This window comes from Lampetra planeri, chromosome 8 (genome assembly GCF_965212315.1).
Source record: "Lampetra planeri chromosome 8, kcLamPlan1.2.h2, whole genome shotgun sequence".
NCBI lineage: Eukaryota > Metazoa > Chordata > Hyperoartia > Petromyzontiformes > Petromyzontidae > Lampetra > Lampetra planeri.
This window is the reverse complement of record NC_136114.1, coordinates 8,411,795-8,432,046: the sequence shown is the minus strand read 5'-3', so window position 1 is coordinate 8,432,046 and position 20,252 is coordinate 8,411,795. Positions and strand designations below refer to the sequence as shown.

Here is a 20,252-nt window from a genome sequence, read left to right as displayed (position 1 = left end):
CCAGCAATGAATTAAGATATAAATGTCAATTATCACCACAAAATTACATTATTACTATTACCCAAGCGGTATAGGCAGCCGTTGCCTGTTTCGCGATCCAGATGTTGCTGTTATCCAGGCGTGCTGTCTTTCCAGCCTGCAAAGCTTTATTTGATGACGTGCATTGGTCTCTCTCTCCCAGTGCTCCCTCTGCAAGTGCTCTCTCTCAATTTTAGTTTTACATTCGCACCAGACACCAATGTTGGGCCACCCAGTGAAATCCAGCCTTCCACCTCTGCTTCATGTTGACGATCAATGACTAGGCTTAAACTAAACAGTGGATATGCTAAAGTGATATTATCCTGTTAATTGTGATTAAATTATAAATATTTAATTACAGCAATTGTTATTACGTGTTTACGCATTAATTAGCGACAGGTGCTATTTTTTTCCAAATGTAATTTTTTTTTATAATCATGTATGGTTGGATGGTTCATATAAAACGGTCTTTAACAAAGATAAATTACTTAAAACTTAAAAATGTGCAAAGAAACGTGGCGAATGCACGCTTTGAATTACATTGCGAGACAAAAAGTGGATCACGTGGATTAGAAGATCCGTAGGATAAGAAAAGTGGGCATGGGCAGGATATGCTATGAGAAGGAATGATGGAAAATGTACGTATGTTCAACTTCTTTTGCACCGTATGTAGCCAACCGTGTTAATTGGAGGTGTAGGGGAAGGACATCAAACTAAAAAAGCAGTTTAAAAAAAATAGTTTTCAATTTAGATTTAAAAGTGCATAGCTCCAATGGATTCCGAATAGTGTAAAGAAGAGCGTTCCAGACTGCTGCAGAACTGCATCTGAAAGTGCGCGATGCAGTGACCGTCTTTCTTCGATGGCCAGCCAAAAGCGGCTGCGAGGATGACCGGAGTTTGCGTGATGATTTTATGCTCCTTGACTAGATCAGCAAGGTATTGTGGTTCATTTGCGGCAAGCACTTTGTGTGTATGAGTGCGACCTTAAATGGTCAAGAATTATAACAGTGGCAAGCCAAGGAAAATAATGCACTCAAAATTGCGCTCACCAAAGGGATGGAGCGATGAAATCAGCTAATGTGCAGGCACTTGTTGGATTATTACATCCCTGGATCATGAGAGATGGTGGCATATTACAGAGATCTTCATACAGCAGTGGCTTTACCATGATGCATTATTGATGATGAAGAATTTGCATTATTTAATTACTTGCAGTATGCCAGACATCCCCTGTGACGAGTGCTTTCCCAAGTACTTTTTGCGGGACAAGAGCCACGATGTTTCAAGTAGTTTTTTTGTTGCACGACGGGGTGCGTGTGTTAGATTTACATTTTTGGAGTAAAAATGCCATCATGGGCATTGCATACTATATCTCAGTTACTATATCAACACAACATATTCGGGTTCCATAATACAAATGCCATACCTACAAGAAAAACACGTTACCTTCTTATTCTTAGGTTTTTTCGGTAAAGTCACGTAGGTAAAACATTAAAATTAATAAAAGTTAAACAAAATAAAAAATAAAAATCACGACGTTCCGGAGGCAACACAAGCTTCCGTCTTCAGGTGGAACCGTCACAGCCACGACAGCTGTATCAAGTAAATGAGAGATTGCAAGAGCTACCACTCCGTATATATAATGGTTGTCGAACTCATTCTGACAATAAACATCATTCCCGAAGTTACAGGTCATACGTGGCGTTAATTGCAGAGCCTATGGGTAGAATATTACACGGATGGTTATGAGTAAAAAAATGAACCCAGGAGCGTTGAGGCAGACGAAAGGAAATTGTTGGAAGTAGCCAACATATGAGTTGGGGTTGAGAGGGATCTCATACAATTGACAAGGTGGGGAACGCATTCATATATTTGTTTTAACATCCCTTGCATGTACTGCATTTTCATTGACAGGAGACGCCAACCAAAGGGGAAGCTAATCAATGAGAAACTTTCTTTGATGGCACTTTGCCTGCAATTACGTTTTGATTTTCCTTACAGTTCATTTTTGTGTTGCACCTATTATTAACTCTCAACAGCCTTCATAAATGCAGACTTGGACGTAGTTATTCTCGTGATTTAGTTTCAAGATGAATTAATGTTCATGGTGCTTGATATGAAGTATATTCAATGACTCACGGTGCACACATCTTTAGTGAAATACTCTCTACTTCTGTTACATCTATCTCAAAGAGATTAGAATTGTATAAAATGTAAATGCGTTGTTGTTGTTGTTGTAATCGTAAAGGCTGATATGACAGCATGGCCTATTAAATATCATCATCATAATCATCGTCATCATCCACTTTCAAATCACAGCTAAATGAAAAGTTTAATATAGGTTACTTATTAAACATTTATCTTTAATTTTAAAAGTGTGTTGTCTACCGTATGTGTAATACTTTAAACTGAGTAGCATATAAACTGCATGCTTGATAGTACGTTTTCCAACGAATCTCTCATGCACATTATTTATATATTTTTTCTTCAAGGTTACGTTAAATATGTGAATGTTACGCTAAAACCATTAGAATGTATTTAAACAAATAGAGTAACAGGGTTTGGTGCAGTGCTATCATGAAAGAAATATACAAAAATATCCATGGTTTACAACAAACACGTTATGACGTGCTCTTTATTTAATGGTAAAGTTCTCCGTAGCAGAACATTACGTGATTTAAATCGGCTAAAACTTGTGCAAGGCACATTCTTTTTACGTAGAATTGTTGAATGAATACACAAAAACACTCAAAAATGCTAGCAAGTCCATTCATTGTGACTACATACAGGGGGATTTAAAAAAAAAAGTTCAGTAAACATAAACCCTTGTAGCCTAGATGGGAGTAAAAAATCTATGTCAATAGAGACATAATGCCATAGAAATTCATCGACGCATATCTGCAGCCCTGTCAATCTGTTAGCTTGTGTTGAGATGTTAAAAGTTCCCAATTTCAGCTGTTCCTTTGAATAAAAAAAATTCGATTTCCCTATGGGTTTATGTATATATCCCTTTAAGTGCAATTTTATAATCTACAGCTAACGATCAGTATGCAGAGCTAGTATATTCAAATGGTGAAAACCCCCCACCAATTATGCTATGTGTTAACGTCAATTGCACAACAAGTTCGTAATCTGATCTAACTTTTTAAAAACAATGTGCCGTCTGTCTATATAAAAGGGATTCCTTCGCGGCTCACAAACACCCTCTTGCAGTGACCGGCCGTCACCAGAGTGCTGTGGCAGAGGGTGTGATCTCAGAGGCTTGAGTAAGTCCCTCGGTGGTGCGGAGAAGATGAAGCAAATCTACTTGCTGGTTTGCTGTCTCTCATTCATCCAAGCTGCCAGCACAAATGAAGGTGGGCAGAAAATGTCTCAAATCTGAGAATTCATATTTTTGCAATATTTACATGGTGAACATCTTTCTCATAATTATGATTAAGTTACTTGTTTTAATGGTAACAACGGTTAACCGTTTGAGTTGTGGGATTTCACAGCCGAACAATACAGACATTAGCAATTGCTATATTCATGTATATAACACCGCTCACTTGCATTTGTGGGGAAATTAAAGAGCCGAATCGGTGTTTAGCAATTGTTGAATTGTGATTATAGCGATTGATAGAAAGTTTCAAAATGCAACTTCTGCTAGAATGCAAATGAAAAAAAAGCAATTACTGTCAGTGTAATACCTCTACAATTTAGAATTTCTGCAGGTATAATAATATCGGTCAGTATTTTTTAAATCAAAGTTTATCTTTTCAAACAATGACGTTTTGTATATATAAAAGCGATTGTTATACTAATTGAGAATGTGAGAATTTTTGTTAATATCTTGACATACATACGTACATACATACATTTATAATTAAAACAATGGAAAAAATAAAAAACTAACACAGTTTTGGGTTTCCATCAGTTTTATTTTTCAGTATTTACCGGTACCTTTTCTATTTTTATTGTTATTCTGGATATTGTTAAATAATTCCTGGTAATAAAATTTGCATAATGTTAAATGTAAAGTATACCTTAAACAAATAATTATATTAAGTATGCGGGCTTATACATCAATATGACTAACATCACAAAATTATCACATTTCATTGATACATTTAAATGAGTAATATCACATATTCCAGCAATGACTTTTGAAAATACATTTTGCATATACTACTTTTTTCTAATAATGTCCAAGATGCTTACCTACAAAGGTTATATTTGTCTGAGGATTTACCTTGACACAATGCAATGCCAAAAGTAGGTTATGGATGCCTTGGCTCAACAGTTTCACTTATCCCTCTCCAAGCAGGGCTCAGCATTGTGACTCTTCACTCATCTGAGACGTACCTAACAACATAGTGTTGCAGGCAAAACTGAAATACATTCTTTTTTTTTAAGGCAGTCAAGTGCTTTCTTTTTTTAAAAATAGACCATGCTTGTCCTATAAAGGGGCTTTTAGAATATATTAAATAATGAATTTGCAAGAAACATGAGGAAGATTCCTCGACAGGATTAGGGCTCACTCACACTGCATAACTGACGGTTAATCGGGCGTTCAGTCTAAGCAGGAAGAACAAGTTCTCTCCAGCTCAATCTGGCCATTGAATATATATATATCTGCAGGTTATTTTTTTTAAATCGTATTTCAGCTTTAGTTCAAATATGTAAATGACGAGAAAAGCCATCACAACATGAAAACAACAAATGTCAACTTTGTGTACACGGAGTGCATACTTTAATTCATGATTGAAACCTTTAGCTTTGCCGTCGCAACAAATTGTGCAACGATTTGTGCGACTGACCGTATTAACTCGAGGTCCCGACCGACCGCAAGATTTGCAATCTGCTCCTGAGGTTGCATAAAACCTCAATAAAACTGCGTTTTAATGGGGGGACGAAACAAACAAAAGTTACCATGGTTTAGACCGCACCCAGGCATCAGATACCCACATTACCAGCACTGTGGGCTTTTGAGGGCATTTTTGTGAATGGAAGAAACATTCTAGATTTGAAGCTTTCGTGACTGCAAGGATTCATATTCTTAGGTTTTTTCGGTAAAGTCACGTAGGTAAAAAAATAAATTAATAAAAGTCGAATTTTTTTATTTTACTTTTATTAATTTAAATTTTTTACCTACGTGACTTTACCGAAAAAAACCTAAGAATATGGAAGAAACATGTTGAGGTGAGGAGCACAAGTCACCTGTTGTTGAGCCACCCTGACCCAATAATCTCCCTCGCAAAATATAAAAACAAGACAATGTTTACATTAGTTAGCAGAACACCGTTCAGTTAAGCGAATATGTTACCACACATTGCACTATATGGTACCTTATTTATTTCCTTATTTTACTTACATTTAAGCTTCATTTTGCTTTCACCTACGTGACTTTACCGAGAAAAAAACCAAAGAGTATGGATCCTTGCAGTCAGGAAAACTTCAAATCTAGAATTATCATTCCATCCTTAGTCTTAACCAGTGACCATCATCTCTCCAAGAGACTTGCCCTACCCATCCTGCTTGCTCTCCTTAAAATTAAAACATATTGATTATTCCCTCATCCACGTGTTTCCACTTTGAATGTGAATGGAAATTGCAGCTAGGAACAATTAATAGCAGAAATGAAAACTTTTATTTATGTGACAAGAAGCTAATGGGTCTGTAATTATTCAAGTTAGTTGCATCACCATTGTTTATCCTCATGATTACATTTGATTTTGCAGAACATGCAACAAAAATTAAGAAAACATTACTTGCTACTGTTCATTTGCATTTATAACATACCCATTTAATGTTGTCGACAAAGTATTGATTATGTTATAAACCATGGACATAAATGCTATTTTGGTTTTTCTAGATGATATATCATCCGAAGAGCTTATTCCTCAACAACGTAAGTGAGCAAATGATGTATTTGTATATGTAACACTTGGTAATGCTAATTTATGAAATCATCAAAAGTTTTTAACTTAAAGTGTATTATAATTTAGTTTTGCAAAGGTATGCCTGTTTCACGTGAAATTCTGGTGTGCGGAAAAAATACTTTTACACACAAAGTTTTTAGTAAACATGGTCATATCTTAATAATAGGGGTTTTCCCATTTTTTCTGGCAACAAAACTGAAACCTTTTTACAAGGATTCATGTCTGCATTAACCATAATACTTGCAGTCAAAATGTAAACAAAAAACACACTATGATAAAATATGCGTTGTCAGTTTCAAGGACAATGCATATTTTATCATAGTGTGTTTTTTGTTTGCATTTTGACTGCAAGTATTGTGGTTAATGCAGACATTAATCCTTGTAAAAGGTTTCAGTTTTGTTTCCAGAAAAAAGGGGAAAACCCCTATTATTATATTTTGGTACTGGCAAAGGAGGTCTAATGATGGTCATATCTATTGTATGATTAACGACTACAGTTGAGCTAACTCAGCATAAATGCAGCACGTGTTATACTCATGTATCTTTATTAGCTATTTCCATCACCAGAAAATAATGTGCATATTGGTATTTTACTATTTTCTGTGTCACAGTTCAAGCACACGCTGCTAAAAAAAATTGTATGGCTAGTTATTTTTGTATTATTTCTTGAGCAACCACAGCTTTCAATGATTAAAATGTACAAAGCAATTTATTCAGAAAGCCAATTAGAAAGATACAATGTACTTAATTATCCAGTAAGTGGTAATGTCATGCTGTTTAGAGTTCACTCACTTGAAAAGCAATCACTAAAGATACACTGCTTGAAGTCACGTAAACTTAAAAATCAATTTAAATCACTCATGTGTAGTGCTGATTTTGGTTAATTATCAAAGCTGAACACAATTGTTATCCCTATTTACATTTTTCAGCTTTTGTGGCACAAGGGAAACGAACTATACTGGGATATCACAAAGCACGTTCTCAATCCAACTTTATTGACCCCGATAAATTGGAATCCGATTTAAAGCGGTTGAGCCTCTATGTCATGTCGCCAACAACAACAACAACAACGCCTGTTAGAGCTGTGCCACCAAAACCACACCTTGTTGACCAGAGCTCGGAGGAAAACAAGAAAGAACCCCAAGGCACAAAAAAGTCTAGAGACTCAAAAGAATCACACGAATCCCACGAAGACTCTCATGAGTCAGAAATCAAAGACAGAAAAAAACGCAAGAACCATTCTGATGAATCTGGCAGCAAAGAAAGCCACGGAAAAGAAGACAACTCTGATGAGTCATCCAACAAAGGTAGAAAAGAAAAAAAGCCCAAGAACAAAGGCCCTGGCAAGGGGCACTCTTCCAAAGAGTCCAAGCAATCCCACGAATCCCAGGAAGACTCTGATGAGCCATCCAGCAAAGTTAGAAAAGAAAAAAAGCCCAAGAACAAAGGCCCTGGAAAAGGGCACTCTTCTAAAGAGTCCAAGCAATCCCACGAATCCCAGGAAGACTCTGATGAGTCATCTAGCAAAGGTAGAAAAGAAAAAAAGCCCAAAAACAAAGGCCCTGGCAAAGGGCACTCTTCCAAAGAGTCCAAGCAATCCCTCGAATCCCAGGAAGACTCTGATGAGCCATCCAGCAAAGCTAGAAAAGAAAAAAAGCCCAAGAACAAAGGCCCTGGCAAGGGGCACTCGTCTAAAGAGTCCAAGCAATCCCACGAATCCAAGGAAGAATCTGGTGAGTCGGCAAGCAAAGGCAGCAAGGAGAAAATGAAGGACTCCAATGAATCTACCAGCAAAGGCTCCAAGAACGATCCAGCGAAAGAAGACAGCAGCTCCGATAAAGATGATAATGATGTTGATGCGGTTGAAGGATCGGGACATTACACTCCAGCTCCAGACGGCAGTGGTGAAATTGATGGTTCTGGCAGTGGTGACTATGATGGATTGAGCACAGTTCGTCCGACAACAGAAGGAAGCGGTGAAGACGGGGGTTCTGGTGATTTTTTCACAACGCATTCGCCTCCAAGAACTACTCCCGTGGTGACACCACCGATAATAATCCGTGAGTTATGCTCACCCACAATTAACATGTTGTTCTTATTTTTGCTGCAGCATTAAAATTATGGACATTTTAGCCGTTGTTGCTTGGCAACAAGAGTGATTTTTAAAATCGTAAAATTATGGAATTGAGATTAAAATATTTACTATCATAGAGGAGCGGTGCTACAGTGATTCGTGTACTGTGTTACGACCCCAGAAACTTGAGTTTGATTTCTGACCATGGCTAACAACAGTGGCGAGTGATATCTGAACTGGTGATGCCCCCTCCCTTCACCACATTCACCAACTTGCACTGACCATTGTGGTGAAGTATGGTTAAAACAACACCTATGACTGACACGTCGTGGGGGAGCTCTTCATGCAGCAGTGGATTGCCAAAGGCTGTTCGAAAGAATATTTAGAATGTTTACTCTTAGTAACCACCTTAATTGCTGCATATCATCTCCGTCATTTTGATGTTCGTACTATGCAATTCTGTTAACTTGCTTGTATTTAGGCATTTAAACCTATAAACGAACATATACACATTTCCAAAACAATGACATTTTCTGAAAAGCTTATATTTCTATGCTTCTGTCTTGTTTAAAGATGAGGTCGCTTACCATTATAGTGCACAATCATCTGATGATGTTGTTGTTGTTTGTTTGCAGCTCCGATACAGACCCCTGTCTGCAGTACCTGGGGACAAAATCACTTCAAAACATTTGATGGGAAGTTTTTTGACCTCGGCATTAGCTGCAACTACCTCTTCGCTTCGAACTGCAAGGACAACACGCCAAATTTCAACGTTATAATTCGGCGATCCGTGAACAACCCTCAAATAATTAGCAGCATCAACATATCGATCATTGATATCAACATTGATTTGTCTGCAGAGGGGGCGGCTGTAAACAAAGAGAGGTAATCAGTGCAGTTGTGGGATGCTGTTGGCATGAATTACGCTATATAACACGAAAGTATTATAATTAGTTATAACCATTAAAGATGTTACATGCAATTCAGGAGTTTAAGTTCGATTGGTAATAGCTCACAGTGCCCACATAGTATCCATTAAGAGTCACCATGATCACCATCAGTGATCATGATCTGTCCACTGGTAGATGAAGGCCTCCCTACACTGTCCCCATCTCTCACGGTCGTGTGTTGGCATGATCCAACCTTCTAACTGCACATTAGCTAATCTTATCATTCTATTTCGGTGGCAGTCACCCTCTTAGGCGTATTCTCTCCTTTGGGTGCCATTCCGTCAGCAGTCTCGTCCATCAAAGAAGATGCATTGCAGTGATGCATCCTGCACGAGCCCCCCCTCCCTTTCCTTCGCTGTCAAGATGATGTCTCTAATTGTACTTCATCTCTGATTTATGTTCCTTTTTCTATCAGTGTCCCCTTTTTTGCCAGTGTCCTGTTTCTAATCCATGTCAGAGCAGGTAATATTCACTCATTCCCCCTTTGCTTTTTATTATAAAATTTTACTTTACAAACTCTGTTCTCCCTCACCTCTTTATTTCTTTATTTTGATCCCCACCCTGCCTCAATAACTACCCTAGGTATTCATACTCTGCTGTGTTTTCCAGGGGAGCCACTCCAACAATACTTTTGTTCAGCAGACATGTTGTACCTTACTTTCGTTTTGCGCATATTTATCCCGAGTCCAGCTTTTCATCTTTGTTTTGTAAAGTTTTTCCTGCAGTTAATTTACATCGATCTAAACAAATCCAAGACAGTTCATACTTTCTCCATATATTTTAATGCCTTTATTTCTTCAATAAGATTTTCCAAAATTTTATCTTATACTATTGCTATGAATAGTTCATTTTGTGCTCTCACTGGCAATGTTGAAGGGTAGCAAGCATGACAACAGTAATACAGTCACCCGGGACTTCTTGTTATGCAAGCCCATTGTAACTGACATTTTATGTACAGATACATTAGTTGCGTTTGAACTGCTCATGTTTTGAATGTATTACATTATTTTTCTCCATATTCTATTTCAGACAAGAACTTCCTTTTAACCAGTATGGAATTCAAATAATAGCGCTGGGTGATGACGTTAAAATAGCAGCTACCAACATTGGCTTCAAACTTTTTTGGAACAAGAAAGATTCTCTACTGGTACGAGCACATCATGCCTTTTGCACATTCATACTGTATCCACATATATGATTTCATGTTCACGCATTGGTGTGTGTCTTTGTTCGGACAGTTACAGATTTTACAATAAAAATATAATTTCCCAGTTGTCTGTATAGGAATTGGCAAGTCATACCGTAAATATAATTTTTTTTAAATAAATCACTTTAAATAAATGCATGTTTAGAGAAGGCAAAACACAACTGCGATAAAATATCTACTGTACATGGATGCAATGCTAAAATAAGTAATTTATAAAAAAGAAACACTCATATTTTAAAATATTTTATTTGTGTTTGTTTTACACGTAGTAAAAACAAGTTATGAGGACGACATAAAAATTCCATTTCACACAAACAGTAAAAAGTGACATGTTGTTGCTGGTTTATTAGTTGACACATTCCCCCCCCCCCCCCCCTGTGCCTTTGCTGCAAATGCAATAAATAGGTGGAGGAGAGCAACATTTAAATTTAACGTTTGGCATTTTGTGTTTTAGCTACAAGTCACGGAGTCCTACAGAAACAAAACATGCGGGCTGTGCGGAGACTACAACGGCGATGCAGAATATCACGAATTTAATAGTGAGAATCATTTTAATCTGTCCCTTCAACCACCAGCGAATTGATGATGGTTGATGATGATGATCGTTTTTACAAACGTGATTTCCTCCCCTGAAAAGTACATGTTTACAGACACAAATTTTATGAAGCATTGTGGTGGTTTTCATGCTCTTTTTTTTTGTTCAGGTGGAATTCTCTCCGTGGCTGAATATGCACTGAATAATAAATACTATGATCCAATGGTGCAGTGCGACCAAGTAGAACAGCCACCAACTCCTGACGACTGCAGCATGCACGTACGTCTGGCATCAATCGCTTAGCTAACATTTTACTGTTTAAAGTGTGGGGGTACCTGGAATATCCAGGCCCTTCAAACCCCAACCTCCCAAATCCCTCCCCCCCCCCCCCGCATTCCTGCTGACCAGCTTCAAATAAAATGAAGCCCGAAGAAAAAAAATATTATGATTACAGCTTTGTAGCAATTGTGAAATAATAATGCACAGCCCTCTGTCAAGCCAGTGCTGCATAAATGTTTATTCATGCCATGTCATTAATACGGGTTGAATTTCGATTTAAAGCTTTCGTGAATGCAGGGATTCATCTTCTTGGTTCTTTCGGCAAAGTCAAGTAGAAGGGAAATAATAAAATACATTTTTTTTACGTAATAAAATAATTCCCACGACGTTTTGGAGGCAACACAAGCTTCCGTCTTCAGGTGGAACCGTCACAGCACGATAGCTGTATCAAGTAAGTACTTGATACAGCTATCGTGCTGTGACTTGATACAGCTATCGTGCTGTGACGGTTCCACCTGAAGACGGAAGCTTGTGTTGCCTCCGAAACGTCGTGAGAATTATTTTATTATGTTTTATTTTTATTATTTTATTATTTCCCTTCTACGTGACTTTACCGAAAAAACCAAGAAGATAATACGGGTTGCTTAACCAATATTCCACCATGCAGGTTAGCACAGGTTATAACTTTCCACTTGTGTTATCCATGGCCTAGGAATTAAACTCCAGTCCTCGGCTTCATAGTGCAGTGTGCTAACAACCGTGCCACTATTCCCTCCTTGTATGCATATCTGTAATTATTGTATAAATATTACGTTATTATTATAATTTTAAAAATACAGAAGGGCAATTATTCCCTTAGTCGAGTGAACGTCTGTTAACAGATGTGTACAACGTTTATTATCCAATTTCCAAGTTAATGGAGAAGAGTGGTTAATGTGGAAGATTGTTAGTATCATGGGGCTTCAAAGTGACCATGTAATGAACATGTATCTGCAGGAAATGTACGATATTATACACATTTTTGTACATCTTTTTACTTTTATTTATAAAAAGCAACTGTAAGTTTTCCATTCCTTGGCAAATATATTTGGCTTTAATAATATTACATATTACGTGCTTTTGTCATTGCCAAAATATCGTCAAGTTGCTAAGCCGGAGGCGACCTTAAGAGCAGCGATCAGTGGCATACCATATTTCACGTGATATTATCTCTGAATTTCAAATCAAAGCAGTGTGCACCAAGGGGAAATTTCACTTGGGGAATGTTGTACAATTGGCCAGAGGCCTTGGAGGACAGGTGTCAACTTGCAACAGCTGTGGAATCTTGCGCGAGGATCTTTGCAGGAAGTGATGGCTGGGTGTGTGGTGGCATCAGCGGCACTGACCACGGTGACACCTTGACTGGACCTGTTAATCGACTGTGCACCTTTATTTTTTGATGTTAGGAATCTCTGTGCGAGTTAGTCCTGAACACGCCAGAGTTCGCTGACTGCCATGCACGGCTTGACGTTCGCCCGTACATCGGGGCGTGCATCGTCGATCAGTGCAGCTGCACATCTGATTGCCCAGACTTCGGCACAGTGGAGGAGTATTCCAGGGAGTGCAGGAGCATCGGCGGGACACCTGGGAACTGGAGAAACACAAGTGAGTTACGTCTCTGTGCAGCGCAACTCTGCGATGTGAAAAGAAGCTGGCATAAGTGAGCATATTCTCAGGTTTTTTCGGTAAAGTCACGTAGGTAAAAACATTAAAATTAATGAAAGTAAAATAAAAACAAAACAAAATAAAATTCACGACGTTTCGGAGGCAACACAAGTCTCCGTCATCAGGTGGGACCGTCACAGCCGAATTAGCTGCATCAAGTGAAGCAATGATTCAAGATGTAATCCCTTATAAGCAAGTTGAAGGGAGGTGGAGAGGGGGGGGGAGAGCTTATCAGGCTGTGGTAGCCAATGAATGGAAACGTATCGGGAGGGAGGAGGAGCGGTGATCAATTTTAATGTTTTTACCTACGTGACTTTACCGAAAAAACCTGAGAATATGAATCATTGCAGTCACGAGAGCTTCAAATCTAGAATAAGTGAGCATTTCTGTAGGATACATTTGGACGTCTCTATAACCTTAGCAACATCTATGTTTTCCAGGAAATGTGGTTTTCAATCGGCCAAACATGCCAAAAGCAGGACCCTTTAGAGCCAAGAAACTCAGTGTGGTTTAAATATATATACAATTATATATAAACCACACTGAGTTTCTTGGCTATATAGTTACGTGCAATTAATGCACACATTGAGAATATTAATTTGTGATCATTTCCCCCAATTCTTTAATAACCACAGGTTATTAAAGAATTGTTCTCTTGACCCAACTGTGTCTTACTGAATGAACAACTAACCTAAAAAATGTATTGCATTGCTTGGGATGGAGTTTATCCATTTGAGTCATCACAGTTATTTATCCAACTAAAATAGACATGTACATCGCAATGTACATACGCACCATATTTCACATCATAAATGGCCTGTAAGTAATGAAAATCTAAAATCACTGGGATCTTTGTTGCTTGTCTGACTTGTGGTGCAGCACCTGAGTGTCTTCCTGGAAAGATCTACCAGGAGTGTGGCATTCCATGTCCCAACAGCTGCTCTCAGCCAAGCCTAAGCAACATGTGCTTCGACGAATGTGTGCCAGGCTGCTTTTGTCCAAGAGGTATGCTTCCCTGCACGTTAATTTATTTATGTATTGTTTCCCATTCAGTTAATGAGCGGTGAAGAGCACGGACGTTTCAGATAGTTTTGCTTTAAAAAGTATGCATGCAACGTAAGACAGTTTGTGAGTTATTGTGTAATTGGTTCGTTATTCACACATGATCAAAATGTTAAAATATCAATCTTCTTATTTAATGAGCTCTCTATGATGGTGAAAACTGAAATTAATGCCAAATACTTGAAATGTATCTGCATTTTTAACGTAAAAAAATAACTAACATCTTATGAAATGGCAACAATGTCCCAACAGACCCACAGCATTGATATTAACTTAAAATTTTTTATTACATAACAGCATGGTTCACAAAGCAAAGAGTAATTATTTTACATTTTCCAATTACAGGATATTACGATTTCCAAAAAAGACTTCCCATTTAAAAAAACAAGCACGTAAGCTAGTTCTAAATAATTCTCAAGAGGTATATAATACATTTCGAAGACAAAATTAAATGACAATCTTGATATGACCTCTCCAGGACTCGAGGTGACTGCCTATTATTATGACACAATGACAAATTGTTTACCCTCGTTTTCTATGCAAGGAACAATATGGGATGACTTGACTGGCAAGGGCTGTATACCACTGGAAGAATGTTCCTGTGTGTTTAACAAACACACCTATAATGCTGGTGAAATACTGCACCAGGATTGCCAGGACTGGTGAGTGAGATCATTTTGTCTTTTCCCAAAATGCATTGCGATGTCTTATCGGTGTCAAGTCACGAGATGCAATAACCATTTCTAACTCTCGCAGAGCAAGCAGCACCGCCCCATGTGTTAGGGAACAGCATGCAGAACCAGATTTTCTAGAATGGCTTCTGAGATCCCTTCCAGTGACATTTATTTCATCGTAACAAGATGTGGCTGCAGTTGTCTTTGTGCCCTGCTGCAGAGATAACTTTATTTCATGACAGTGAAACCGTTCATAACACCAAATAATACATATAAATTGAAATTAGGAAGGCTGGAACGTTACAAAATTTAGTCTAAAATCTAAATCAATGTATTGGTTTGTTTTGTATAGTTCTGTTTGATTAGGCTGATGCGATTGAAGCACGTTATTAAATATCCCAGTTTAATCGGTGGTGACTGCACAGACTTGAATGTAGGATCTCAGCAGTGCTGGCTCAATGCTGTGACCCCTGAGCCATCCAACCACCTATTATATCTATTTTCCATCAACCCTAAATGTAGATTTGAGAATGTGAAAATTTTACAGTACGGTAATTGGTTCACAAAACACATGTACATGAAGATTTGTTTTAAAAAACCTGCACTATTTAATAAATCTAATCTTTCCAACCTGTTAAATTAATAAATTATTAACGCCTTACTTCTACATTCATGTTTTGTCTGTGGTTTTCTTTCCTTAAAGCGTCTGCCACGGAGGAGTTTGGAACTGCGAGGAGCAGCCCTGTCCACGAACGTGTGCATTGGAAGGAGGCTCACACATCAAAACGTTTGATCAAAATCATTTCACATTCCACGGAGACTGCTACTACTTCATGGCAATGGTGAGTAGGACTGGTCAACAACCTTTGGCATTCTACTTTTTATGTTTTCACAGTTGTGCTGTGTAGCTGTCCGATGTAATTTGGTGTTATGCTGCGTATTGTTCAGCGTGATGTTCTGAATTTTTTCTCCACATGCTTGGAGATTATCCAGGACCTGATTCAGTTCCAAATTGTAAGGATATTTTTTCAGGGAAATTTGAGTGTAATGTGAGAAGCGTCTTGCCAAACAACACACCCGCCTGAAAACAAATCAGAGAGGCTGTGACAACAGTTCCCAAAATAAACACGTTCTCTTCGGGAACATGTGTCACAAAACATTCGCAAGGAATTCTCAGCAGCAGCAAAGGAGACCCACATTCTACTCCAGTGTGTTGGTACCTGACAATGATGATATATCACTTAGCAAAGTTAAACACTCTTGATGATGACCATGCCTTCCAAAAATTAAAACATCAGAAAGTAAAAACATAAATTAACTGTTTCCTTTTTGAAAACCGTCGAAGGGGTTCAATCAGAAACTATAAACGACCCTGATCATAGGTTTACAAGCACAACGTGACGTTTTTACCTCTTTGTATTCATGCTGTCGACAATGCTCTGTCATTTGTTTCCAGGACTGTAGAACACATCTCTTCAATCTGATGGTCAAACTCAAACCCTGTGAAACCAAGAACACCTGTTTGAAGTCACTAGCCCTGATTCTAGGGAGAAATGACCTGGTGAGAGAATCTCTAGTCACTCTTATAAGTACACATTTTTCTTATTTTAGCTATAGAGCAGTTCATGTAAAATGTTTTTTTAAACGTACTCGTGGTTTATTTTGTTATATACAAATGTACAAAAGAGTCGACGTAATGTTCATGCAATTTGTTATTATTTCTTTATTTTAGAAAATAATGATCTCCGATTCCGGAGAGGTTTCTGTAAATGATGTTGAAGTCAATCTGCCGTATGATTCCAGTAAGTAATGCCATGGCTAATCAAACACAAACACACTACGATATATATATACAATTATTATTTATGCATAATGCTATTATAGGGAGGTAGTGGCATAGTAGTTATGAACTCCTTCCTCCGATTAGCACGGTTGGCTACGTACTGTGCGAAAGAAATTCATACGTACAACCCCACAACCTGAGTTTGTTTTCCTTCCACGGCTAGCATCGATGGAAAGTGACATCTAAACAGTCCCAGGACTCCTTCACAAACCTACACCACGACCAGTGGGGTGAAGTATGGCCAAACAACCTTTCCATTGCCAACATGTCCTGGAGAGGGCCTTATCCAACATTGGATTGACATAGGTCCATCGATTGTTATAGTTATTAATTTCACTCCATCATTCTGACAGTAAGGCATACTTAGCCAGTAGATTCACTCATTTATTCCTGGCAAGAAAGCATAAACTAGCGAAGTAAATAGTTTAATAAATGTACAAATGTGTGCCAGTCAGAATACAATATGTTCATCAAGTGAAGCACAGTACATCCATGTAGCAACGTCAAAACGAGTTTGAATTTGAATACTGCACATTAAACTCTGCTTATTAAACTCTGCATATTAAAATGAGGCACGAACAACTATTGCCTGATGTCATTTGTTTTGTTTATTCACAAATATGTTCCTCTGCATCACAGTATTTTAAACAAACGTTTATTCATAATTTTCTTTCCATTTTAAATGTGTAAACGTTACCTGATATTGAGAACTTGCAAGATAATTTATTAGTGATAATGTGCAAATGTTTATATATTTTTTTTGTACAACAGGTGCATGTACATGTTATATCTGTTTAAGAATAACATTAAATGTTAAAATGTGGGATTGCAGGCAACAGTGACCTACTTTTCTATTCAAACAACATGTTTTATGCGATGTATATTGTGACAGTTCTGAATATTTTCATACCAATTTTATTGCTAACAAATAACTTACTCTGTATATATAAATATCGTTTTTCTTTGTGCCAGACGCCATCACAATATTTTATCAATCGTCATTCTACATCCATCTGCACACGAGTATCGGGGTGAATTTGCTCGTTCAGCTTTCTCCAGTGATGCAGGTGTATCTCACACTGGATCCCTCATTCCAGACGGCCACCTGTGGTACGCACGAAGAACACTTCAAGCACACTGAGAACACTTTGTTATGCGCAAAAAACCCCTCCCGGATGACTTCGAACGCTATGTGGAACATCTTGTACTGGGCTTTAACCTGCAGAAACAGCTGCGAACACTTCGTTTTTCAAAGTAGCCTTTTAAATGCTTTTTAACTAAGCTTGAAAGCGTTCGCGCATTAGCTCTGTCCACCCCGTCTGTAACACGGGGTCACAATAACTTTTTAAAATTATTTTCCAATATAAATGTAATTTCAGCATAACTTTGTTCTGATATCAGAGACTTACCTTATAGACAACTGGCCAAATTGATAAAAGGATTGTCTTACATTTTACAGACACAAACTAGTACGACAATTACTCTATGCAAATATGCAGATGCTTTTTTACACTGATAGCTTAGCCAATGGCTTGCTTATTGATAATAAAATAAATCCGAGGACAAACGCATGCTGGAAGGCATTACAGAACCCATATATATGCGTGATTGTTGCACCTTTTTCTTTTAACTTTGGCTGCTAGCTACGATAAAGAGACCAGGACTGAGCATTGTATTGCAAATATTCACACGATGATGTGCATGGCAAACATACCCGTGTAACAGTTGTGGCGTTTCAGGTCTCTGTGGAGATTACAATGGCATACAATGCGACGACTTCAAGACGAGCAATGGGTTGATTGAAGGCACAGCCATTTCTTTTGCAAACTCATGGAAAGCCCAGAACACTTGCCCACCCCCGACTGAGAGCACAGAGGAACCCTGCATGCTCAGCCTAAACCACAGTGAGTAAACCACACCTAGAAAAGTCAATCCTACGTTGTTGATGTTTTGGACAGCTGACTTTGCACGTATTCACACGTTGCTAATGACCCGTGTCCTGCTGGACTCGGTGCATTCTTTAAAAAAAAAAACGTTGTTGTTTACTTTAAAAAGTGAAAAATTCAGTCCAGTCTATTTGTTTGAGTTTTTTTTTCTCAACTCGTTTATTTTAACTTGACGTACAAGCCAGCCGTGAACCAAGGGTATTTGTGCAACACCTTGATTTACTGGATTCTGCAGAATTACGATTACTCATGCACACAGTGAACAATTGTTGGTCAGTACAGATAATAGTGGTTGTGAAACCAGTGTCCTAATGTGCCACACCAGTATCCAAAGCCATACGATATGGTATTTACAAAAAAGGCTGGGTACAGCTGGTTCAACCAGTGATAGTAATTTGATAAATGGATGATATTTGGTTGCTTTAACTGACCAATACTTTCATTTAAAAAAAAAGGGTGTTGCCTCATGTAGAACATTTGTTTCACATTGTGCACTTTCCTTTAAGTGAAAATAGGCTTCACACTAGGCCAACTTCCACCACTTCATGCAATTTGTAAAATGTACGTATGAATTAAGTAGAAGTTACACGAATCTATTGAACAAAGCAAGAAGAGTAGGGGTTGTTAAAGTTGGCTGATTACAGTATTGTCATTACTCATTTGAATGTGTTTTATTTCTCCTTTCATCAGAGCAATATGCTGAAGACATGTGCTCAAATATGAAGACACCTGATGGGCCCTTCTCTGCATGCCATGGGACGATCAGCCCTGAAGCCTTCTACAAGGTCAGACACACATCTGAATTCAGGGGGGCTGATGTAAGTTAACAAGACATTGAAGTTTGTTCAGTCTCATTAAACGAAAAGCACACAAGTTGTATGCATTGGAAGATGTTACCCAAACAAGGACAATATCTGGGGGTGCGTCATCCGGTTCAGTTTGGAAATCAGATCTACTCACTTTTTCCAAAATATCAGAAGCCAACAAATTATATAATCGGACCAAATTAGCATGGTTCAGGATGTAACCCAAACAAAATCGAGTCACGTCCTTATTGCCAGATCAGATAGTTAAAAAAATATTGTTTTTATTGAAATCAGATTCTGTAGAATCCTGAGTGGCTGTAGGAGTTATGAGGTTTTGTAACATCAGACTCAGTAGCAATTGGAGCAATCACGATTCGATTGATGAATAATAGTTTTTCTTTAACCATATTTGACCGAGAAGATTCTGGAATAATTGCAATAGTCATCGTTTTATTCACGATTAAAATATTATCAATATAAGACAGTGGTACACGCCTGTGATCCAGTGCTTTTGGCAGCAAGTGTTAGTGGCCCACGTGCATTGTGAATTTCCGAAACCCACTGGACTGTGAAGTGGTGAAAAGTAATTGCAGTTGGTAGCTTTAGTGTCCCTATGTTTGTGGACCATTGAGTGTTACCTCCCTCCATGTATCAGCTTTCTGCAGGTACTCCAATTTCTTCACACATGCCAACCCCTCCTTAAAAGAATTTGGCTCAACTTCACAATGCAGCACCCACCTGAAATAAACATATATTTTTTCTCTGCATAAATGACTTCATTACTTTTATAACAGCAAATGTATCTCATGCGAGTCTATGGTTGTTTATTGTTACTTAAGCTCATAAGTATTACATGATGGTTGATTATGCAATGATCAAAATCTGATTAAAATTAATCCAGATTAGATACATGGAAATGTGCGCGTCTATGTAATATCCATAGTAGCATAATACTATTAAGCGAATTAAACAACATAACTGCTGATGAAAACCAAAAGCATAAGCTTATTTACACAGCTTTCACCAATGTTTAATTCTTGCAAAATTTTTATGCTTAGTTATTCAGTCTTGTTTTGTTCCAATATAACCAAGCTCTTTACATTTTTCACATGTTTAAGCATCTCCCTATAGACACGACTCACACATGTGTAAACCAAAAATATGTTGACTACAATTAGTTATATTTAATGGGTATTTCGGTAAAGTACCGTAGATAGATAAATAATAAAACAA

General features: G+C 37.9%; 1 protein-coding gene across 2 annotated transcripts in view; it reads left to right on the top strand.

The window, feature by feature from the left end:
- Positions 1–20,252, top strand: part of LOC144720274 (mucin-5B-like) — a 94,187-nt gene that overhangs the window by 31,110 nt on the left and 42,825 nt on the right. The window contains exons 2-17 of one of the 2 annotated variants that reach the window (XM_078596893.1): positions 3,197–3,374; positions 5,873–5,908; positions 6,869–7,999; positions 8,649–8,898; positions 9,993–10,110; positions 10,625–10,709; positions 10,875–10,984; positions 12,430–12,628; positions 13,568–13,693; positions 14,295–14,412; positions 15,128–15,266; positions 15,881–15,985; positions 16,157–16,226; positions 17,240–17,377; positions 18,007–18,171; positions 18,904–18,998. In XM_078596893.1, the coding sequence (XP_078453019.1) occupies positions 3,311–3,374; positions 5,873–5,908; positions 6,869–7,999; positions 8,649–8,898; positions 9,993–10,110; positions 10,625–10,709; positions 10,875–10,984; positions 12,430–12,628; positions 13,568–13,693; positions 14,295–14,412; positions 15,128–15,266; positions 15,881–15,985; positions 16,157–16,226; positions 17,240–17,377; positions 18,007–18,171; positions 18,904–18,998 (2,949 nt within the window). In that variant the 5' untranslated portion in view covers positions 3,197–3,310. Of the gene's footprint in view, positions 1–2,891; positions 3,375–5,872; positions 5,909–6,868; positions 8,000–8,648; positions 8,899–9,992; positions 10,111–10,624; positions 10,710–10,874; positions 10,985–12,429; positions 12,629–13,567; positions 13,694–14,294; positions 14,413–15,127; positions 15,267–15,880; positions 15,986–16,156; positions 16,227–17,239; positions 17,378–18,006; positions 18,172–18,903; positions 18,999–20,252 lie in introns of those variants that run through there. The other variant, XM_078596894.1, reaches the window with a different exon arrangement.